This window comes from Eptatretus burgeri, chromosome 2 (assembly GCF_056783735.1).
Source record: "Eptatretus burgeri isolate ZD-2024b chromosome 2, Ebu_testis_v1, whole genome shotgun sequence".
Classification (NCBI taxonomy): Eukaryota; Metazoa; Chordata; class Myxini; order Myxiniformes; family Myxinidae; genus Eptatretus; species Eptatretus burgeri.
The window spans coordinates 32014289-32035552 of NC_140962.1; the positions used below are offsets into that span (position 1 = coordinate 32014289).

General features: G+C 44.4%; 1 protein-coding gene across 2 annotated transcripts in view; it reads right to left on the bottom strand.

Annotated features, from left to right (window-relative positions):
• The window catches only part of NSF (N-ethylmaleimide sensitive factor, vesicle fusing ATPase), a 117206-nt gene that overhangs the window by 78384 nt on the left and 17558 nt on the right, over positions 1-21264 (bottom strand). For both annotated transcript variants that reach the window (XM_085866890.1, XM_085866895.1), the window contains exons 8-12: positions 10662-10817; positions 8754-8953; positions 8501-8666; positions 858-932; positions 554-741 (exon numbers count right to left, since the gene is read on the bottom strand). In XM_085866890.1, coding sequence (XP_085723016.1) covers positions 554-741; positions 858-932; positions 8501-8666; positions 8754-8953; positions 10662-10817 — 785 coding nt within the window. The remainder of the gene's footprint in view (positions 1-553; positions 742-857; positions 933-8500; positions 8667-8753; positions 8954-10661; positions 10818-21264) is intronic.

The window sequence follows — 21264 nt, forward strand, 5'->3', positions numbered from 1 at the left end:
CCCCACTTCCACAGCTCTTCTCCCCTTCCTAGCTTCCCCTTCTTCAACCACTCCTCACTTCCCCTCCCTCCTCTCCCCACCTCCACTGTCTCTATTTATCCACCACCCTCACCTTTACACACCCATCAGCGAAGTGACGGGTTGTATAGGCTCGTAGTAAATAAAAAAGAACCTCATAAAAGCATTTTATGGTTGCTCTAATTTACAGTTGATGTGTGGCTTAAATTAACAAAACTTACTCAAAATAGCTTCAAACTTCAGTTAAATTACGATCTCTATTTTCTTGCTCCAAATATTCCAATTTTTATCAACACTCCAAAGTATACAAGCCAAGTTTGGACCATACATTGATTATATACCAACTGCACTCTGTGGGTGCCACATATACCCCTCTCTTTGATAACACTAAATAAAATAGAAGTAATAATAATAATAATAATAATAATAATAATAATAATAATAATAATAACAATAATCAAGCATTATAGTTGAGAAAAAATATTTTGAAATGGCACATGCAATATAGTCTTTTACCTACTCCACACAATCATACCTTTATATGCCGGTTCATGGCTGTAGATTGCGCTGCCCTGACAAGACCCTCCAGTTCTGCTCCACTGAAGTTTTTTGTATCCACAGCAAGCTCTTTAATGTTTACACCACTGCTAAGGAGACCGTTGTCACGCATGCGGGATGTGTGAATATTGAGAATTTGGATTCGTCCTTTTTCATCTGGCAAACCTGAAAAAAAAAAAAAATATATATATATATATATATGTAAAAATGCACATCAATCTTTCAATCAACAGTTTCAAGAAGCGATACACTCACAATAAAGTATTCTTTCATGAACTTACCGATTTCCATCTTGACTTCCAAGCGCCCAGGCCGAAGAAGAGCTTCATCAATCAAATCTGGTCGATTAGTCATACCTATCATTTCAAAAAGAAGTTAAAAGAAAAGTTCAAATAGAATGCTGAAGAAAACACCATCACAAAATGCATGAGTTCACAATCACTCAACTGTGACATGAAGACGGAGGTCATAGTATGAGAGCACATGGGACACTTTATCATCGACTTGAAGGTGAGATTTGATTTGATGGAGCATACGTTTTACAGAGTGTTGGTGTTGCCGAAGCAGTTTCTTGGCAAGGGTTATAATGAGTGGTTTGCCATTGCCTTCTCAGCGTTGTTTATCCGTGCTAAATGCTTTAAATGCTGAGGGTCGAGCAAGGAAGCAGTATGTACTTTTTTTAAAGGCTTTGGTATGACTTGGGCAGGGTTTGAATCCCCAACCTCACATACTCAGAGTGGACGCTCCAACCATTATGCCACGAAGGCTGGTAAAATGAGACAATAACCTTTGGATGACAAATGGGTTTACAGGTATATCCCAGATCACGTTTAAACTTCAATATTTTGGCTGAACGGTTGAAGTGTGGACATTATGGAGAAAAAAAAAAAAAAAAAAAAACACCAACAGAAACGACAAAAAAAAAATTACCCCCGGTTGGGGGTGACTGTCATCTCTGAAGCTCTGTAGATATGGATCTCTGATCAGCTTAGAATGGCTTCAATGTCGTCTTGCCTTTTGGTTCAATGTACAGACGAAAGCCCGGGAGTAAAAGGATAGAAAACCTCAGCAATCAAACTACATTTCTGAGTTATCCGGAGATAGATTTTGAAAATGGTTGATTTGGAAAATTTATGATCAATGTGTCTTTAAAAGGATAGAAACCGGACCTCAGAAATCAAACTGCATTTCTGAGTCATAAATGGTGGATGATATCACAAGTTTACAGCATCGCTGACCTTGACATTGACCATCAATCAGGTCTAATGTCATACCGTCGTGCATCACTCATCGACCCCTGCCTACATACCAAGTTTCATCAAGATCGGGCAAATTTTTTTTGACCGCATCACATCGACAATTTTTCCAACTTTGAAGACACGTGACTCGATAACCAGGACGAATTTAAATAAACCAGCCTGACCAAATTTAGATATTGTTCCATATCATCAGAATCCGAAGAAATTTCTAAGATCGGATCACAAACGGCAGAGGAGATAGATTTTAAAAATGGACGATTTCGCAACTTTGGAGTGGCCTAGACCTTCAATCGTGTCAAAAGTCATACTGTCATGCATCACTCATCGACCCCTACCTACATACCAAGTTTCATCAAGATCGGGCGAAATTTCTTTTGACCGTATCACATCGACGATTTTTCAAACTTTGAAGACACGCGACTTGAAAACCAGGACGAATTTAGATAAACCGGCCTGACCAAATTTAGATATTGTTCCATATTATCAGAATCCGTAGAAATTTCTAAGATCGGATCACCAACGGCGGAGGAGCTAGATTTTAAAAATGGACGATTTCGCAACTTTGGAGTGGCCTTGACCTTCAATCGTGTCAAAAGTCATACCGTCGTGCATCACTCATCGACCCTTACCTAAATACCAAGTTTCATCAAGATCGGGCGAATTTTTTTTTTTTGACCGTATCACCGACGATTTTTCCAACTTTGAAGACACGTGACTCGATAACCAGGACAAATTTCAAAAAACCAGCCCGACCAAATTTAGATATTGTTCCATATTATCAGAATCCAAAGATCGGATCATAAACGGCGGAGGAGATAGATTTTGAAAATGGACGATTTCGCAACTTTGGAGTGACCTTGATGTTGACCTTGACCTTCAATCAGGTCAAAGGTCATACCGTCGTGCATCCCTCAGACATCTACCCACATAGCAAATATCAAGAAAAAAATGGGGACGTACGAACATCGAGACTGGTTTTTATTAGGTCATCTCGTCAGAGATGACCAAAAAAAAAACAAAGAAGGCATTGCTCATTATTCAATCAGATGCTTATCCAACACATCTATCAATAATTCCAGCAGTGTGTGTGTGTGTGTGTGTGTGTGTGTGTGTGTGTGTGTGTGTGTGTGTGTGTGTGTGTGTGTGTGTGTGTGTGTGTCCGCCATTTCTCAACGACCGCCGGTCCGATCAGATTGAAACTTGCCAGGAATATTGCTGGGGACCCGCGGATGTGCCTTTTCAAGGTTTGATATTAATCGGACGAGTGGTTCCCAAGTTACCGCCATTTATCTGTCAACCAATGACAAGACACGATGCTATGACATCACGAATGACGTCACAATTAATGTTTACTTATTTATTTTTTATACGATTGACGTTACAATTCTTCTTCGTTTGGTATGACGTCACAATCGACGCTGGGGACCTGAGTATGTGCCTTTTCAAGGTTTGATATTAATCGGACAAGCGGTGCCCAAGTTATGGCCATTTATTTACCAAACCAATGACAGGACACAGTGCTATGACATCACGAATGACGTCACAATTAATGTTTACTTATTTATTTTTTATACGATTGACGTTACAATTCTTCTTCGTTTGGTATGACGTCACAATCGACGCTGGGGACCTGAGTATGTGCCTTTTCAAGGTTTGATATTAATCGGACAAGCGGTGCCCAAGTTATGACCATTTATTTACCAAACCAATGACAGGACACAGTGCTATGACATCACGAATGACGTCACAAGTAATGTTTATTTAATTATTTATTTGTTTTTTTGTGAATACATTTACAGAGAGAGGGCGAGAGAGGAGGGGGGAAGAGAGGGGGCGGGAGAGAGGGGAGGTGAGAGGGGGAGGTGAGAGGGGAGGTGAGAGGGGGAGGTGAGAGAGAGGGGGAGGTGAGAGGGGGAGGTGAGAGGGGGGAGGTGAGAGGGGGAGGTGAGAGGGGGAGGTGAGAGGGGGAGGTGAGAGGGGGAGGTGAGAGGGGGAGGTGAGAGGGGGAGGTGAGAGGGGGAGGTGAGAGGGGGAGGTGAGAGGGGGAGGTGAGAGGGGGAGGTGAGAGGGGGAGGTGAGAGGGGGAGGTGAGAGGGGAGGTGAGAGGGGGAGGTGAGAGGGGGAGGTGAGAGGGGGAGGTGAGAGGGGGGGTGAGAGGGGGGGTGAGAGGGGGAGGTGAGAGGGGGGTGAGAGGGGAAGGGGGTGAGAGGGGAAGGGGGTGAGAGGGGGGGGTGAGAGGGGGGGTGAGAGGGGGGTGAGAGGAGGGGGGAGAGGGGGGGGTGAGAGGGGGAGGTGAGAGGGGGAGGTGAGAGGGGGAGGTGAGAGGGGGAGGTGAGAGGGGGAGGTGAGAGGGGGAGGTGAGAGGGGGAGGTGAGGGGGAGGTGAGAGGGGGAGGTGAGAGGGGGAAGGTGAGAGGGGGAAGGTGAGAGGGGAAGGTGAGAGGGGGAAGGTGAGAGGGGAAGGTGAGAGGGGGAAGGTGAGAGGGGGAAGGTGAGAGGGGGAAGGTGAGAGGGGGAAGGTGAGAGGGGGAAGGTGAGAGGGGGAAGGTGAGAGGGGGAAGGTGAGAGGGGAAGGTGAGAGGGGGAAGGTGAGAGGGGAAGGTGAGAGGGGAAGGTGAGAGGGGGAGGTGAGAGGGGAGGTGAGAGGGGGAGGTGAGAGGGGAGGTGAGAGGGGGAGGTGAGAGGGGGAGGTGAGAGGGGGAGTGAGAGGGGGAGGTGAGAGGGGGAGGTGAGAGGGGAGGTGAGAGGGGGAGGTGAGAGGGGGAGTGAGAGGGGGAGGTGAGAGGGGGAGTGAGAGGGGAGTGAGAGGGGGAGTGAGAGGGGGAGTGAGAGGGGGAGTGAGAGGGGGAGTGAGAGGGGGAGTGAGAGGGGGAGTGAGAGGGAGGGGGCGTCAATTCAAGAGAGGGGGAGAGAGGAGGGAGCAAGAGAGGGAGGGTGAGAGAGAGAGGGGCGAGAGAGGAGGGGGGGAGAGAGGAGGAGCGAGACTATGGGGGAGCGAGGGAGGGCGAGAGAGAGGAGGCGTCATAATTCTTCTTTGTTTGATATGACGTCACAATTGACGCTGGGGACCTGAGTATGTTTCCCAGGTGTTTCCCAAGTTATGGCCATTTATGATACGGTTGGTCCGATCTAATTGAAAAAAATGCCCCAATCCAGTCGTTTACGAGAGCGAAGGAACGAAGCTGCACATACTGGCACGCCTCACCCACAAGAGAGGGTACTGGCACGAGAGTGGGGGAGAGAGGAGGGGGCGAGAGAGTGAGAGGGGGCGGGGGTGAAAAAAATGTCCCAATCCAGTCGTCGTTTACGCACCTACGGGCACGCACTCGAAATAACAATAATAAAAAGAGCCAACAATCATATTCAAAGACAGAACAAAATGAACAAACAATAGAGTGTATAAACATAAATGTCATGGCAAACAGAAATGCTGTGAAGGAAACAATTCATTATTTCTTTTAAACAGGGTATCCTACAAACCGATGGGGCAAGCTTTAAAATACTGCATATTCCACACCGGCCATTTCCACTTCATTGTGTGAAGGAGACAATCGTGGTTGATAATCATACTCGTTACATAACAGCAAAAAAAAATAAAAACCGAGAAAGGGCACTCAGAAGAGCGCATACCTCCGCCACGTAATACCCGATCCACAAGAACACATCAGGCCCAATAACTTTTTGAAATATCATGCTATATATAGTTTTGGCCCTATCTCTCAATAGTGAAGAATCACTTGAGAAATTAAATAATTCTTTGTCGTTTATGATCCTGATCTTCACCAAAATCAAACCAATTTGTCGTGGTCACACACCCAACTTGTCCACCAATTTTCATCCAAATCCATCCACGACTTTTTGAGATATTGTGCCATATATTGTTGCGGAAATGGCTGCAGGTGAGTTGCACTTGTGGTGAGTTGCAGGTGCCTACACTATATAAAAAAAATTCATTCACCCAGTTTGAATGGAGAAAAGGAGTCATTCTGCTGTTTTATGTCACTGCGTGTCCCGCAATGAGCATGGAGAAAAGAAAGAAAACCAGAGAATTGTCTGAGGAGGTCAGACAAGATTGCAGCCAAGCATGGACAATCTCAAGGCAAGAATTCCATCTCCAGAGACCTTGATGTTCCTGTGTCCACCATACACAGTATTATCAGGAAGTTTAAGGCCCATGGCACTGCAGCCAACCTCCCTGAACGTGGCCGCAAGAGAGAACTTGATCGAAAATTGCAGTGAAGAAAACATCTCGATAAACTGCCGTACAGATTCAAGTAGATCTTCAGACACAAGCTATGACAGTTTCAACTCACACCATCCGTCGCCAACTCAACTCAATGAAAGGGGTTCTATGGTAGGAGACCCAGGAGGACCCCACTACAGAGAGAGGGAGGAGAGGGAGAGGGAGAGACAAAAGACAGCACGACTGGAGTTTGTCAAAACACGCCTGAACAAGCCAAAATCCTTCTGGGAGAATGTCCAGTGGACAGATGAGACCAAGTTAGAGCTTTTTGGTAAAGCACATCATCTCGATGTTTGCAGAAAACAAAATGAAGCCTTCAAAGAAAATAACACCTTCCCTACAGTCAAACATGGAGGAGGTTCAGGGATGCTTTGAGGTTGCTGTGCTGCCTCTGGCACTGGGTACCTTGAATGTGTGCATGGCATCATGAAATCAGGAGATTACCAAGGCATTTTGAAGCACAATGTTCAACCCAGTGTCAGAAAACTGGGTCTTCATTGAAGGTCATGGGTCTTCCAGCAGGACAGTGACCCCGAATACACTTCAAAAAGCACCCAGGAATGGTTCAAGACAAAATATTGAACTGTTCTGTAGTGGCCAGTAAGGAGTCCAGATCTAAATCCCATTGAACACCTGTCGGGAGATCTGAAAACAGCAGTTGGGAGAAGGCACCCTTCAAATCTGGGAGAACTGGAGCAGTTTGCACAAGAATAATGAGCCAAACTACCAGTAGAGAGGTGTGGGAAGCTCATTCACGACTTTTGGAAACACTTGACTGCAGTTATTTTGTCCAAAGGTATGCCACCAAATATTGTGTCGAGGTTGTCAATCATTTTGTCAATGCCATTTCTCTATATTCTCTGATTTAAAGGGACATGTTAAGTTCTGAATGAAAAGCAAAGGTGCTGTTATATGAACAGTGAAATGAAGAATTGTGGAGACCAAATACTTTTGTCAATTTCAACTTTTTTTGGAGAAAATTGAGAGTTAGTTGAAAAAAGTGGAAGGGTGCCAATATTTTTGGCCGTGACTGTACATGGCTTCTTCTGGGTATATATGGAGTCGAAATATTCACCAAACCAAAAATACTTTTCTTTTTTTTTCCTTGAGCCAATATACAATTTCTCCTTTATTTATCAATTATGGGCAAGTATTTAATTAAAGAGAAACTAACTGCAATAAAATTATTTGTCCCCCACCCCTCTTTCAAGGTAGGAGACGGGGGACAATAACATTAGCTCCGTCCATCCGATCATCCATCCATCCATGTAATTTTATGTTCGTGATATTTCAAAAACCATTGAATATTTAGCTTTCACTAGCAAAGTACCCGCCCATGGGCGGGTACAGTTATCTGTTGAATGGCGTTGGTCCCGTCTCGATCGGATGAAATTGAGATATTGACGTTATCCGGTGACCTTGACCCCGTGACCTTTGACCTTGACCTTGACCCCCTTATGTCCGTTCCCAAGGATCACATATGCCAAGTTTCATCTCATTCTATCCAACGGTTTGGCAGTCTAAAAAGGACAAACAAACATGAAAAATTGACGTTTTAGTCGATTTATGACGTCATACCTTGAAAACCAGAAGTCGGAAGTGAATTTCGTCAATGAACTGTGTCATTTAATTTTGATTATCTGTCAAATGGCGTTGGTCCCGTCTCGATCGGATGAAATTGAGAAATTGAAGTTACCCGGTGACCTTGACCCCCCCCCCCCCCGCCCATGTCCGTTCTCATGTCCCAAGGATCACTCATGCCAAGTTTCATCTCATTCCATCCAACGGTTCATCCGCCTATAAAGGATGAACAAACAAACAAACACACATACATACAAACATATTCTATTTTTTCAGTATAGTAGATAATGCAGATATCTATTACTGATGACATTATCTCAACCTGATTAGATCACAACGGTGATTGGCTGAATTATGTTGCCATGGCAACCATCTCAGTCACATGGCTTGTGCATGCAATAATTTAAAAACCGTTCAAGATTTAGTTTCCATAGTACACAGAACCATTCCTCATCCCACCCAAAACATGAGGGATCTCGAGTAAGAACTCGTTGTTCTCAATTATCACAATATTTAATCTGTACTGCTTTCTTTCCAGGCAGTAAATCAGCATCTTGAAGAATTAATCTTTTACCGTTTGCCAACGCTATGCTTAAATCGGTTGATAATTCAATATATAAACTAATACACATGTACTTTGGCCTTAAGGCCAAAATAAAATACATGCTGGCCCACAGGACACGTTTGCATGGTCACACAACACAACCCCCCCCCCACCCCACCCCCGACCATTCTCATATGCAGGACTTTTCTCAATACCATGAAACGACGAGGCAAACATTTAAAATAAAAAAAAACCCACTAATTTGAGGAAGTTTGGCATTTCTTCAAGATGCACCTACCAATCACCAGGATGTTATTGAGCTGGTCAACACCATCAATCTTGGACAGGAGCTGGTTGACCACAGTATCATGTACACCTGTACTTCCAGCCATACTGCCTCGTTGTTTGCAAATGGCATCAATTTCATCGAAGATTATGATATGGAGCCCACTGTTCACACCACACTTGGATGAAAAGTTTCCAAACTCAGGTCAAAGTTCAAAACAGAACTGTTGAGTTAGAGTAAAACACAGTAAAGGTTTCCTTCTTACCCGCTTTTGTTCTTCTTCAGCTTCAGCAAAGAGCTTCCGAATATTAGCCTCTGACTCGCCTACGTATTTGTTCAAGATCTCTGGCCCATTCACAATCTTCGGCTCTCGAGCATTGAGCATTGTGCCAATCTGCCTCGCCATCAGTGTTTTTCCACAGCCAGGAGGCCCAAACAACAGGATGCCCTTGACATGCTTGCAGCCTAAAGGTGCACACCAACAGTACCATAGGCTAGGTCAACATTGGGGAGTTATTGTAGCAGAATCCTGTCACAAGTTTCTCCCATCATCAAAACAAAGTAAAAATCTCATTGCTGCTACTATAAGCAGGGGAGCTCTTATTGCAGTCATCTTAGAGTGCAGTTTATCAGCCAGTTGGATCACTGCTGAGGGTCATATGGTCTCTGGTAAGGCGACAAATGCATAATGTGTGAACTACAAAAAAAAAAAAAAGTGACAAATTGGCAACAAACAAGTGCCGAGAGAAGGAGAAAATAATTGAATGAAATAGGTTTAAATAAAGGGGTTGTTGCATCTCAAGCCACGATGCAGTTTTGGGCTTTCTTGAGGGTAGGAAAGAGGTGAACCGGACATTTTGGTTGACCCAGCAACTTGGATTGCTGCCAGTCTTTCGGAATGATAATGAAATGAGCAATGCAACCGTCAACAACAAATGAAACCAAGTGATGTTGATTTGTTACCAGTGGCTTGAGATGCAACAAACCCCATTTATTGTCCACCCGAATTCCACCTCCCCTAAACCAATGCCAATACCTCTTCTTTCACAGAGGTGCATCCTCAAAGCCAATTATGACCTATGTGGCAAATTTATGCTTCCTACATATTGAAATGGCAACACAAACAATAAAATTATTCATTACCAAAAATGTGTTAATTCAATGGAGCGGAGGAAGGGAAGGAAAAGGAAGACAAATCAAAGGCGAGGCAAGGAAGAAAGGAAGAGAGACAAGGGGGGGGGGGAGGGGGGAGTTGAACACGATGGAGATTAAAATATTAGCAATCACAAAAAGTGATGATGAAACAGGTAAATGAACCACAAACACAAAGATAAAAGTGTCTTTAGCTGCTAAGATGTCTCATGTTGGTAGCTTCATCAGCTACGTATTAAAGCAACAAGCAGGCTCATGCAGATTTTAATCATACATACATACACACACACACACACACACACACACACACACACACACACACACACACACACACACACACACACACACACGCAGGCATTTATCAGCAAGTCGAAGGCTTGTGGGAGAAGTCCCGTGATATAAATGTTCAACAAATCGGTGGAGAAAAAGAGCAACAAAACACTGAAATTGCACTTGGTTACAAATCGATGTGTTTATTTGTGAACAGTGTAGTAGCTTTGGACCGACAAGGCAGGACCATCCGTGTTTGTTTTATCAAGTGCTGTGCTATGCTATGTTACTGAGCAATACAGAGTTTAAAAGCTTAACGAGTTTTATGAGGCGGTGCGAGGGAGAAACAAAATAATTCAAACTCGACTTGGATGAAAAGTTTTCATTTAATTTCGATCAAAAAACAAAATAATGCAAGCTCGACCAGCAGGGACTGTCAAAGTTGGTTTTCCAAGGCTCAGCCTAAAAACCTTGTGTGCCAGAATGTGTCAGCACCATGTGGGTGTGCTCAATGAAGCAGGTCATTAAATTAAATGAAAACATTTCAATCCGAAGACAGCAGGAGCCGAGACAATCTATATTGTTTGGTAGAAAACCGCATCAAGGTGATCATAGAAAAATGTGGTTCAGGCTGCATATTAAGGACCGAAGGCCAAGATAGATGGCAACCCAGCTGTGCAAGTTATGCACTGTACAGTCTTTTAACAATTGATACTCAACTGCCTCGACGCTGCACAAAGTAAGAACTCACCCATCTGCTCCACAATGTCAGGTGGAAAGACACGGGAGGCAAAAGCTCGTCGAAAAATGTCTGAGAACTCTCTGTCCAGACCTCCAATTCCCATCTTCTCAAAGTTCCAGTCTGGATTGATGATTGACTGCCGTCCTTGCTTCGTTTTTGATTTGCCTGAAAAACAGGAAAAAAAAAAGTTTTTGTTTGCAGTCGGAATACAAAGGATGAACTGTGTGCGCAACAATATTTTCTTTATATATGATCGAAGGCTCACATAGATCATCTAAGATTCCATCCCTACACGTTTTTTTTAATTTAAAAGGAAAAAAAAAGTCTTTTCTGACTTGTTTAACTATTTTTCCCGATCTGGATGCCAATGACATCATCATCTCTTAAATTATTTTGAGGGGCGTTGACATGGGGAACCCCATCCCATTCCCTCAATGATACATCTTATGCAAGTCCATTCCCCAAGTCCCTTAACATCCTGTCTAATATACCCATCCCATCCCTTTAGCTGCATCTCTCAATCGTGAAGAATCATAAAAATTCCCGTCGTCGGATCCGGATGATCACCAAAATCTAATCAGTTCGTCCTTGTCACACACCGAAACTGTCCACAATATTTCATCTGAATCCGTCCACAACTTTTTGAGATATTCCGCACACAAATAAACAGACAGAAAGGGGTGAAAACATAACCTCCTTCACCTTCGGTGGCAGAGGTAATAAAAGGTATGGCTTTTAAAGGCTTATGACTTCACCATATAATTGCTTTTCAGCAGATCATTTTGTACACATTTGATGGGGCAGCCAGTTTTTCATAGTCACATCCCTACTTATGCAGTAACCACTGTACACCATGATTTTACAAAACGAACCCGACAAAAACAAGCACCGTGTGTGTGCATGTATATGTACATGTATATGTATATATATTTGTAGATGTTGGTAATTGTTGAGGCTAGGCAACATCCACAACAACAGCAACAGTGTCAACATTCCCCCCTTCAGCGACATTTTCTTTTCCCATCTACCATGTAACGGAACATTTTTTGCTACGGAGTGCTGCAAACCTCAATTTTTCTCTATTTTATGCTTTCCCTTGAACATTCACCCATTCTGCAGGTATGAACACTTGGTAGGTTATTGTCTTGTGCTGAAAAGACCTCTCTGTAACCATTTAATCATTTGGCATGTTGTGTTGTTCGTCTTTCGGCTGCTCCCGTTAGGGGTCGCCACAGCGGATCATCCATTATGATCCACATACTGATTTGGCACAGGTTTTACGCCGGATACCCTTCCTGACGCAACCCTGGTCGCCTCTTACGACACAGGGATAAGGATTGGGTTTCGCCATGATTCCGGGCTGCCCTACACTCTCATAGCGCGGCCCAGCGCAGAGCTCCCGTCCTCAAGCGATCCTCCAACCCAAGCCTCCGAGTAGCCGGGTTACAGGCGCACGCCACTACGCCCGGTGTACGATTTTATTCATGAATACGAATAAAAGGCACTGCATGTGTGTGTCAGTGTGTCTCCTCCATAACTCCAAAACCATAAAACCTCGCAGCCTAAAACTTTGCATGTATACCAAGAAAACTCTAAGGAAGCGCAAGAGGAAAATTGGGAGTTTGGGTGAATTAAAACACCCCTTTTGAAGATAATTAACGGCATTATTTAATTACATCCTTCATCAGGAGATCCTCAGCCACCTCGCTCTCCGAGTCTGAAGGTGTTTCTTGGGGAACCTCACTGGGGTCTGAAGCCACCATGTTTTTTTGCCTGCTCAACAATGCCTTGACTTGGAACAGGCTGCAACGATTTCTTAACGATAAAGTTTTTTTCCCCCACTTTCCTCACTTATATTGAATGCCTGTTCATCATCACTACAAATCGTTGGGTACATCGCTTTTATAAGTACTATAGTTTTCATAGGAGCTTGGAGCAATTCCATGCATTATACAAGACGATTTTCCATGCTCTACTCTCACTGACTGAAGTACATCATCAAAATATTAACGTTTTGAGGATCGGATATCATCCGGACTAAATAAGTGTTGAAATCAGTTGTGAAATCTGATAATTTAAAGAAATAACGAGTCTTACAACTACGCCGGTATACCTATTTACTTTAAGCAAGTAAGGCAATGTTCCCTCCTCCATACATGCACAAGAAAATGTGAAATTCTCAAAGCATTAAACTTATTTTTTTCTACTGTTTGGAGAATTATATTGAGGGAACAAAAAAATTTAGGAACTCCGTCACCCTGAGCGAGTTTTGAAATAACACCCGATTTCTGAGCCGTTTGCTGTATTAACGTATTTTCAAAATTACCGATCCAATTTTTTTTTTCCCCACCCGTCACATGCAGCTGTATAAAGAATAATGTTTGGGAACATATCTGAAATGTCTATACAAATTCCATTCCATTGGGACCATACTGTACTCTGTGCGGAGCGTTGGTGCTGCCCAAGCAGTCTCCTTGCCAACTGGGCACAATCCTGGACGGGTCGCCACTCCGACACAGGATACCAGCAAGCTGGCACTCATTTTACCAACCTCAGAAGGATGACATGCAGAGTCAACCCCACCTGGTATTAATTCAACAGCCGAGTGGGATTTGAACTCAGGATCCTAGGATCCCAAGCCCACCACCAGCCATGTCAATATAAATGCAATGTCGTTTTTTCGTGAAAGCGACTCAAGGTTTCTGGGTTGCATACAGTAAGAACTGCAGTTGGTAATAACACTGACTCCAACCTGCAGATTCCTGAACAATTTCCGATATCGGCCGTGTGTGTGTGTGTGTGTGTGTGTGTGTGTGTGTGTGTGTGTGTGTGTGTGTGTGTGTGTGTGTGTGTGTGTGTGTGTGTGTGTGTGTGTGTGTGTGTGTGTGTTTATAAAGCATAAAATATTTCTGCTCACTCCCATACCCCCATCAATCTCTATCTGCGTGTGTGTCTGCCTCTGGACGTGCCTGTGTCTGTGTCTGTGTCTGTGTGTCTGCCTCTGGACGTACATATGTAAAGTTGTCGGCACGTCGCACGTTCATGTTCATACACCCATCAGCGTGGTGCAGGTCACCAAGTGCCTGTACATTGTTATGTTCAAATGATTATTTTGCCTCGTCGAACTGGTCACTTCCTCGACCCCCTGGCGGCCAACAATGGATGAGCACTTGGACTTGGCGATTCGTTCAGGTCAACGACAAAGACAAACGTCCGTGATGTTGAAAACCGGAGAAGTGTACACAGAGAAATTACACGCTGCGAAGTTGGCATGTGCAGGACAACTGAGTGCCGTTACTCATTTACGCCGGTCGAGCGAAACTCTTCTGGATAATGTAGAGAATGCTGCAATGGTAATGGAACATATTCTTAGACTCACACAATACTTTCATGATATTAGCTAAGGATGAAAGTCAAGACCATGTGAATGCTTTTCGTCAGTACAACCAGCTGACCCAGGAGAGGACAGTTTTCAACGAAAATCTTAAAAATGCAGCTACCTGTTTTAACCAGCAAGTTATGAAACACTGAGGATCACAAGATAGTCCAGCAAGGGTGCCACACACACTATGAGCAGGATATCTATTGGTGCTACCTCCAAAATCAGCTCAACAGTCCGGTTTCGACAGGCTGAACCCATGAAAGCTTGATGGGCTCTTGGAATGGCTGAACAGGATAAATAAAGAAGAATCGAGGCAGAAATAAAGATCTTTGGGCTTGAAAGAAAGCAATGGGAAAGAGCAGGGCCGTGAGAAATGGAAAGAGAAGAGTTTGAGAGAATCAAGAAGATGAAGTCTAAAAATGTAAGCCGAAAGTGAACTGGAACAGGCCAGGAGCAAGGCCACTCTCATGGATCTGGAGGCCCAACTTGCTCAACAAATGTAAGAGGTAGAAAGCAGTCATGGCCTTGCCTTGAAGGACACTGATGCCACAACCCATGATCACGAGTCATGGCAGCTCATGAACCAGACTTTGGCTACCCACACTAACATACATTCACATTCACCTGTGCCTGATGGAGACCTGAAAGTAGTAGTATCAACATCACACTTTATGCATCCAATAACGAACGAGATTCGGTTTTCAGCAACCCCCTTGCTCTCCCTGCAGTGTGGGATATAGCTCCAAAAACAGAATCTTCTTGCCTCAGTTTCTACCCATCAGATGCTCCTCCAGTGGGCCCTCCGGCCTTTGCACCAGAACCATTGCGAACAACAATGTCTGCTATACCCCTTCCCACAGACGTAACGAAACCTTACCATCTCAACCTTAGGAATTGGGCTGAGTGAATCTCTACCAAGGGTACTACCTGCAGCAACTACACTGGTGCCATCACTAATGCCAACACCATCTGCTCCATCCTCACATGAGGAAGCACCGGCCATAGTTGCAACAGCCATGAGAGACATTTCACTGGCAACAAAAACTGGCCTTCAACCAAGATTTACCCCCAGTACAACTTGAGAAGTTTGTCGGAACACCAGTCCTGTTCCCTCTCTTTGGTCGACAACTTCAGTGCCACATAATGCTGTGGAAGGACCGAGATGATAAATACAAGAGAGCACGCTTACTACAATTCCTTGGTAGCGAGGTAAAGGAGGCATTTGCCGGCATGAGGCCATAAAGGTGGAGTAAAGCAAGGTAGAAGGTGGAGTCTTTTGGCATTAAGGATCCCCGTCATGACCCAATGTCTGTTAAGGACAAACGTGCCACAAAGATGATCGAAGACACCATTACAAAGGCTGATGGGCACTACCAAATAGGATGGCTGTGGAAAGAGAGTAACCCTAACCTTCCCTTTAACCGCCCGATGGCCAAAATCCGGCTCCGTCATCTCAAGCGCAGATTGGAGAAGGACCCAGAACTAAACCACAAGTACACTTCCATTATCAGACTACATAACCAATAAGTATGTTCGTAAGCTTACTCGGAAAGAGGTGGAGTGAAAGAGCAGCAAGACGTGGTACCTACCACATCACCCAGTTCTGAATCCTAACAAGCCAGGCCAGGTCCGAGTAGTCTTTGATGCAACTGAAAAATATGGCAGAACATCTCCAAATGACCAACTTATCACGGGCTCAGACATGACCAACAATTTGATCGGAGATCTCATACGTTTCAGACAAGAGGTGGTTGCCCTTGTTGCAGATGTTGAAGCGATGATTTACCAGGTCCGAGTGTCCCCAGATGATTGCAATTCCTTGAGATTCTTGTGGTGGAGTGGAGGCTTCAGCAATCCCCCCCCCCCCCGAGGAACATCAAATGCTCGTTCATATCTTTGGAGCTGTCTCCTCCCCCTGCTGCTCCAACAAAATTTGAAGACAAACTGCAGATGACAACGCAGACAAGTATGGCAAGGAGATTGCAGAAGTTGTGCACCAACAGTCTATGTTGATAACCTCCTAAAATCAATTAGGACAGTCAATGAAGGCATTGAATTGGCCCTCAAGTCGATCAACTTGCTTCACAAAGGGGGTTTCCACCTGACCGAGTTTCTCAGTAATCGACGAGAGGTTCTGCAGGCAATACCTGCAATGGAACGAGCTAATCCCACACGTGACCTGGACCTGAACAGGCTTTTGATTGATCGGGCCATGAGGCTGTATTGGGACGCTGAAAGCGACATCTTTTGCTTCAAGAACATTTTCACAAATAAGCCCGTGACCAAATGCGGAATCCTCTCCACTATTTGACCCTTTGGGATTTCTGGCTCCTTTTGTACAACCCATCAAGGTGTTAATCCAAGATATCTGGCAGGAGAAACAAGGATGGGACAATCAAATCCAAGTCCATCAACTCACAGTTTGGCAGAGGTGGATCCAATCTCTTCCACCTCTCACAGACATCCATATCCCATGATGCTGCAGAGATCCAAACATGGATGAATGCATTATCCAAATGCATATGTTTAGTGATGCAAGCAACTTTGCATACTCAGCCAACCTAAGAATGGTCAACAAAGATGGTTAAATCCATTGTTCTTTCGTCATGAGGAAATGTTGTAATACACCTCTCAAGAGGCTGACAATTCCGAGATTGGAACTCATGGGCAGCCTCATGTCTGTTCGCATCTCCACCATGGTGAAAACTGAACTAGACTGGATCATAGAGTCCGTCATGTTTTGGACAGATTCCATAACTGTCAACCAGTACATAAAGAACAAAACAAGGAGATTTCACAGGTTCGTAGCAACTGGACTGGAGGAGATTCACGAGCACACGCCAGACCAACGGCACCACGTACCAGGACTCCTGAACCCTGAGGATGATGGATCAAGAGGTCTGCTGATACAAGCCTTCCAGCCGGAATATCGCTCGTGGACCGGACCAAAAAAAAACCATGGTGAACTAGACTGGATCATAGAGTCCGTCATGTTTTGGACAGATTCCATAACTGTCAACCAGTACATAAAGAACAAAACAAGGAGATTTCACAGGTTCATAGCAACTGGACTGGAGGAGATTCACGAGCACACGCCAGACCAACGGCACCACGTACCAGGACTCCTGAACCCTGAGGATGATGGATCAAGAGGTCTGCTGATACAAGCCTTCCAGCCGGAATATCGCTCGTGGACCGGACCAAAAAGTTCCTGTGGCAGTCAGAAGAACTCTGGCTTTGACAGAAAGTGAGCAAGGTTCCAGAAGATGATGTGGAAGTCATAAATTCCTAGGATGATGATTATGTAATGACCATGATTACTGGCTCCCCCTTAGATGAGCTGCTGAAGAGATTCTCATCATGGTCCAAGCTACAAGAGTGTATCTCATGGCTCTCACGATTCATGCAGTATAAAGGCAAGCAAGAACCTGCTCCTCGTCCAGCGCCAAGAGATATTAGCCCGACAGAGATGCGAACTTCATGTGGGCTTATTGTCAAGCTCGTTAAAGGACAGTACCTTCAAGATGAGCATGAGGCAAAGGTGTCTGGTACACAAGTCAAGGCTAACAGCAGGCTCGCAGCACTCTGCCCGATTCCACTAAATGGTGCAATTTGCGTCGGAGGTCGCTTGCAATGTGCACCAATCTTTTCAGATGCTATCCATCGCATGGTTGTGCACCAATCTTTTCAGATGCTATCCATCGCATGGTTGTGCCCAACGAACATCCCATTGCCAAGCTAATTATTAGACATTATCACCAAGCTCTCGGACATGCTGGCCGAGAACACGTTTTGGCACAACTTCACCAACGCGACTGGATTCTTATTCCTCGTGCCTTCACCCGTCAAGTTCTACAACGCTGTATTAACTGCCGCAAGAGATTTTAGGCCACCATGAAGCAGATGATGGGGGACCTCTCGAGAGTGAGACTGACTCCCGACGAACCTCCATTCACTTACATTGGTTTAGACTTCTTTGGACCTTTCTACGTCAAGTGAAGACGAAGCACTGAAAGGGTTTACAACTGCATCTTTGTTTGTTTCTCCACAAGGGCCATTCACATCGAAAATGTTGACTACCTCAAATCAGACTCCTTCATCCAAGCTATGTGTCGCTTTATCTGTATTCAAAGCGCTGCCAAGGAGATCTGGAGCGACAATGGTACGAACTTCCCTGGAGAAGGGAAGGAATAAAGGCTAGCCCTTCAAAAGTGGGACCACATGACCATTAAGCAAACTTTAGACAAGGAGGAGGTTGAGTGGCAATGCCAGCCATTCAAGAAGTGGCATTTTCAACACCCCATGGTGAGCCATATGTCAGGAGTATTGGAGAGACTCATCAGGAGTATTAGAAGGACAATTTAGACTATCCTAGGTCACCCTTATGCCTTTGTCAGTCGGGAAACTTTGCAGTGTTCGCTGAGGCAGTAGGGATATCAAATACTCGTCCACTGTGTCCAAGCAGCGATGACCCGAATGACTGGGAGCCAATAACACCCAGTCACCTTCTCCAGCAATGCCAAGGTACAGCCATTCTGCCGGGAACCTTTGACGATAAGGAGGTACATTCATGCAAGCAGTGGCGGAGGGGACAAGTCCATTTAAACCACTTCTGGACCAGATGGGTGCACAAATGCCTGCCTCTGTTACAGGAAAGAAAAAAATGAATCGCAGAGACGCAACTTGGCAGTCAATGACCTCGTCCTCCTTGTCGGGAACAATCTACCCCACAGACACTAGCATCTAGGCCGAGTAAAGAGGGTGTTCCCCAACGCTGACTGGTTTGTCCAAACACCTGAGGTTAAGGCCAAGAGCTCCGTGCTGATACGTTCTCTCGACAAGTTTTGTCTGCTGGAGGAAGCAACTTAAGATGACGGGAGAAGACCCTCAAACAGACATTATAAACTTCAAGGAATATATAGGGTGTGTCAATAAAAGGTTAACCACTTCAAATGACCTTTGTACTTTTAGTCATTACCTTATTTTTTGGGGTTTTGCAGGAGTGATCAATGATCTTTGGAGAAGTCATTCAAGCATAACCAAAGTATTCTACAGAAAAACATGACGTTTTCTACGGAGCAAAGAGGAAACATTGTCAAGTCGTATTTTGAGACCAAATCAATTACTTCCGTCCAGACGAGGCTCTGTACTGAATATGGAATGCACCCCAGAAACAAGCCAAGCAAGCCAACCATTTGGAAACTTGTGAAAAAGTTCAAAAGTGAAGAGATGATTCTCAACATTAACAAGGGAAGGTCCGGTCGCTCAAGAAATGTATGGTGTGAAAGAAACACAGAACGAGTTCGTGAGTCAGTCGCGCAAAGTCCGAAGAAATCGCATCGACAAACAACGGCTGAACTGGGTCTCACTCCCAGCAGTATCAGAAGAATAATGAAACAAGGTTTAAACCTCTTTCCTTACCACATCACAACAGCCCATAAAATGACCGATGGGTGATAAAGCAGGATGAGTCACTGTGTGCGAGATGCTGCAGCAGAAGATGGAAGCAAACCCAAACTGGATTCGCGATGTGTGGTTTCGTGACGAGGCACACTTTCACGTCAATGGTGGGGAAGTCTAAAATGTCAATGGTCAGTTCACAGAACAACATTTTCTGGGGAAGTCAACACCCAGATGAGGTTGAAGAGAAGTCGCTTAAGGGTCAGAAGGTCACTGCTATTGTGGCTGTCAGCAACAGAGGTGTGTTTGGGCCGTATTGGTTTGAAGACAAAAACGGAAGAACGGTTACCATCAATCAAGAACGATACCGGTCGATTGTCAATGCATTTTACGAAGAATTGAAGCAATTGATGAGCACTGCAGCCCTCCGGCGACAGTGGTTCATGCAAGATGGTGCTACCCCACATACAGCCAATGAAACAACTGCCTTTCTGCATAAAAAAATTCGGACGAGTTCTCAGTTTGCATATGGAAAATGAATCGTCTCCACACAGCTCTGACCTCAATCCGCTGTATTTATGCCCTCTGGTCGTGTTGTAAGGATAACGTCTAAAAGGAAACCCCAGATGTGAACCTGATTTGAAGGCAGCAGTTGAGGCTTATGTTCCTCAACCATTAACCATTAAAACTTGCAGAAACGTCACTGACAACGTCATAGTTCATGTGTGTGTGTGTGTGTGTGTGCGCGCGCGCTCACAATCGAACACCTCAACTATAAGCGCATTAACGCATCATGAGTTTCATTTCTCCACGATTTGGTTTTCATTTTCTGAGTTAATTTTTGGTTTTATAACTCAATGTTTTGGTAAATAAAGTTTTTTTAAGTGGTTAACTACTTAACACACCCTGTATATGCATGCATATGTGTGAGTGTCATTAACACCTGTTTGTTTAACGTTCTCAAGATGTTGAACAACCCCTTAGTTTGTTCAAATGGGAGACCATGTTGAGGCCAGGCAACATCAACAACACCATTTCCCGCCTTTGGCAACATTTTCTTTTCCGATCTGCCATGTAATGCAACGCATTTTATGCTTTGCCCTGAGCATTCACTCATTCTACAGATATGAACACTTGGTAGGTTATTATCCTGTGTTGAAAATACCTCTTTGTAACACTTTAATCGTTTGGCATGTTGTGGTCATATCTGTATGCTTTATTGCTCGATATTTCCATACTGCTTGAACGATGAATATTCTTTATGTACGATTTTGTTCATTCTAGAATAAAATGGCATTCTTTGGGAATGTTATCCTCACGTTCATGTTCATGCGCCCATCAACGTGGTACAGGTCACCAAGTGCAGGTACAGTAATGTTTTTAGCATTGTCTGTTTGTTTGTGTGCAGGATATCTCAAAAAAATTGGACGGATTTGGATGAAATTTGGTGGGCAGGTTGGGTATGTAATAAGCATTAATTGATTAGATTTTGATGAAGATAAGGCTTTGGATCCGGACACCAAAAAATTTGAATGTGATTCTTCACCATTGAGCGATGGGGCCAAAAACGACATACAGCATGATTATCTCAAAAAGTTGGATGGATTCAGCCAAAACTTGGTGGACAGCTTACGCGTGCGACAAGGACGAATCGATTCAATCCTGGTGAACATCCGAATCCAGATCTGGGCAGAGGAATGCGCTCTACCGAGTGCCCTCCTTGTTGTAAAACTGCATTTGTCCAATTAACTTTCTTTAATATCATGAAATTCTGTGCGAACCTGACATCTCGCTTTTGTCATCCAAATGGGAAAAGTCCTACCAGTGTAG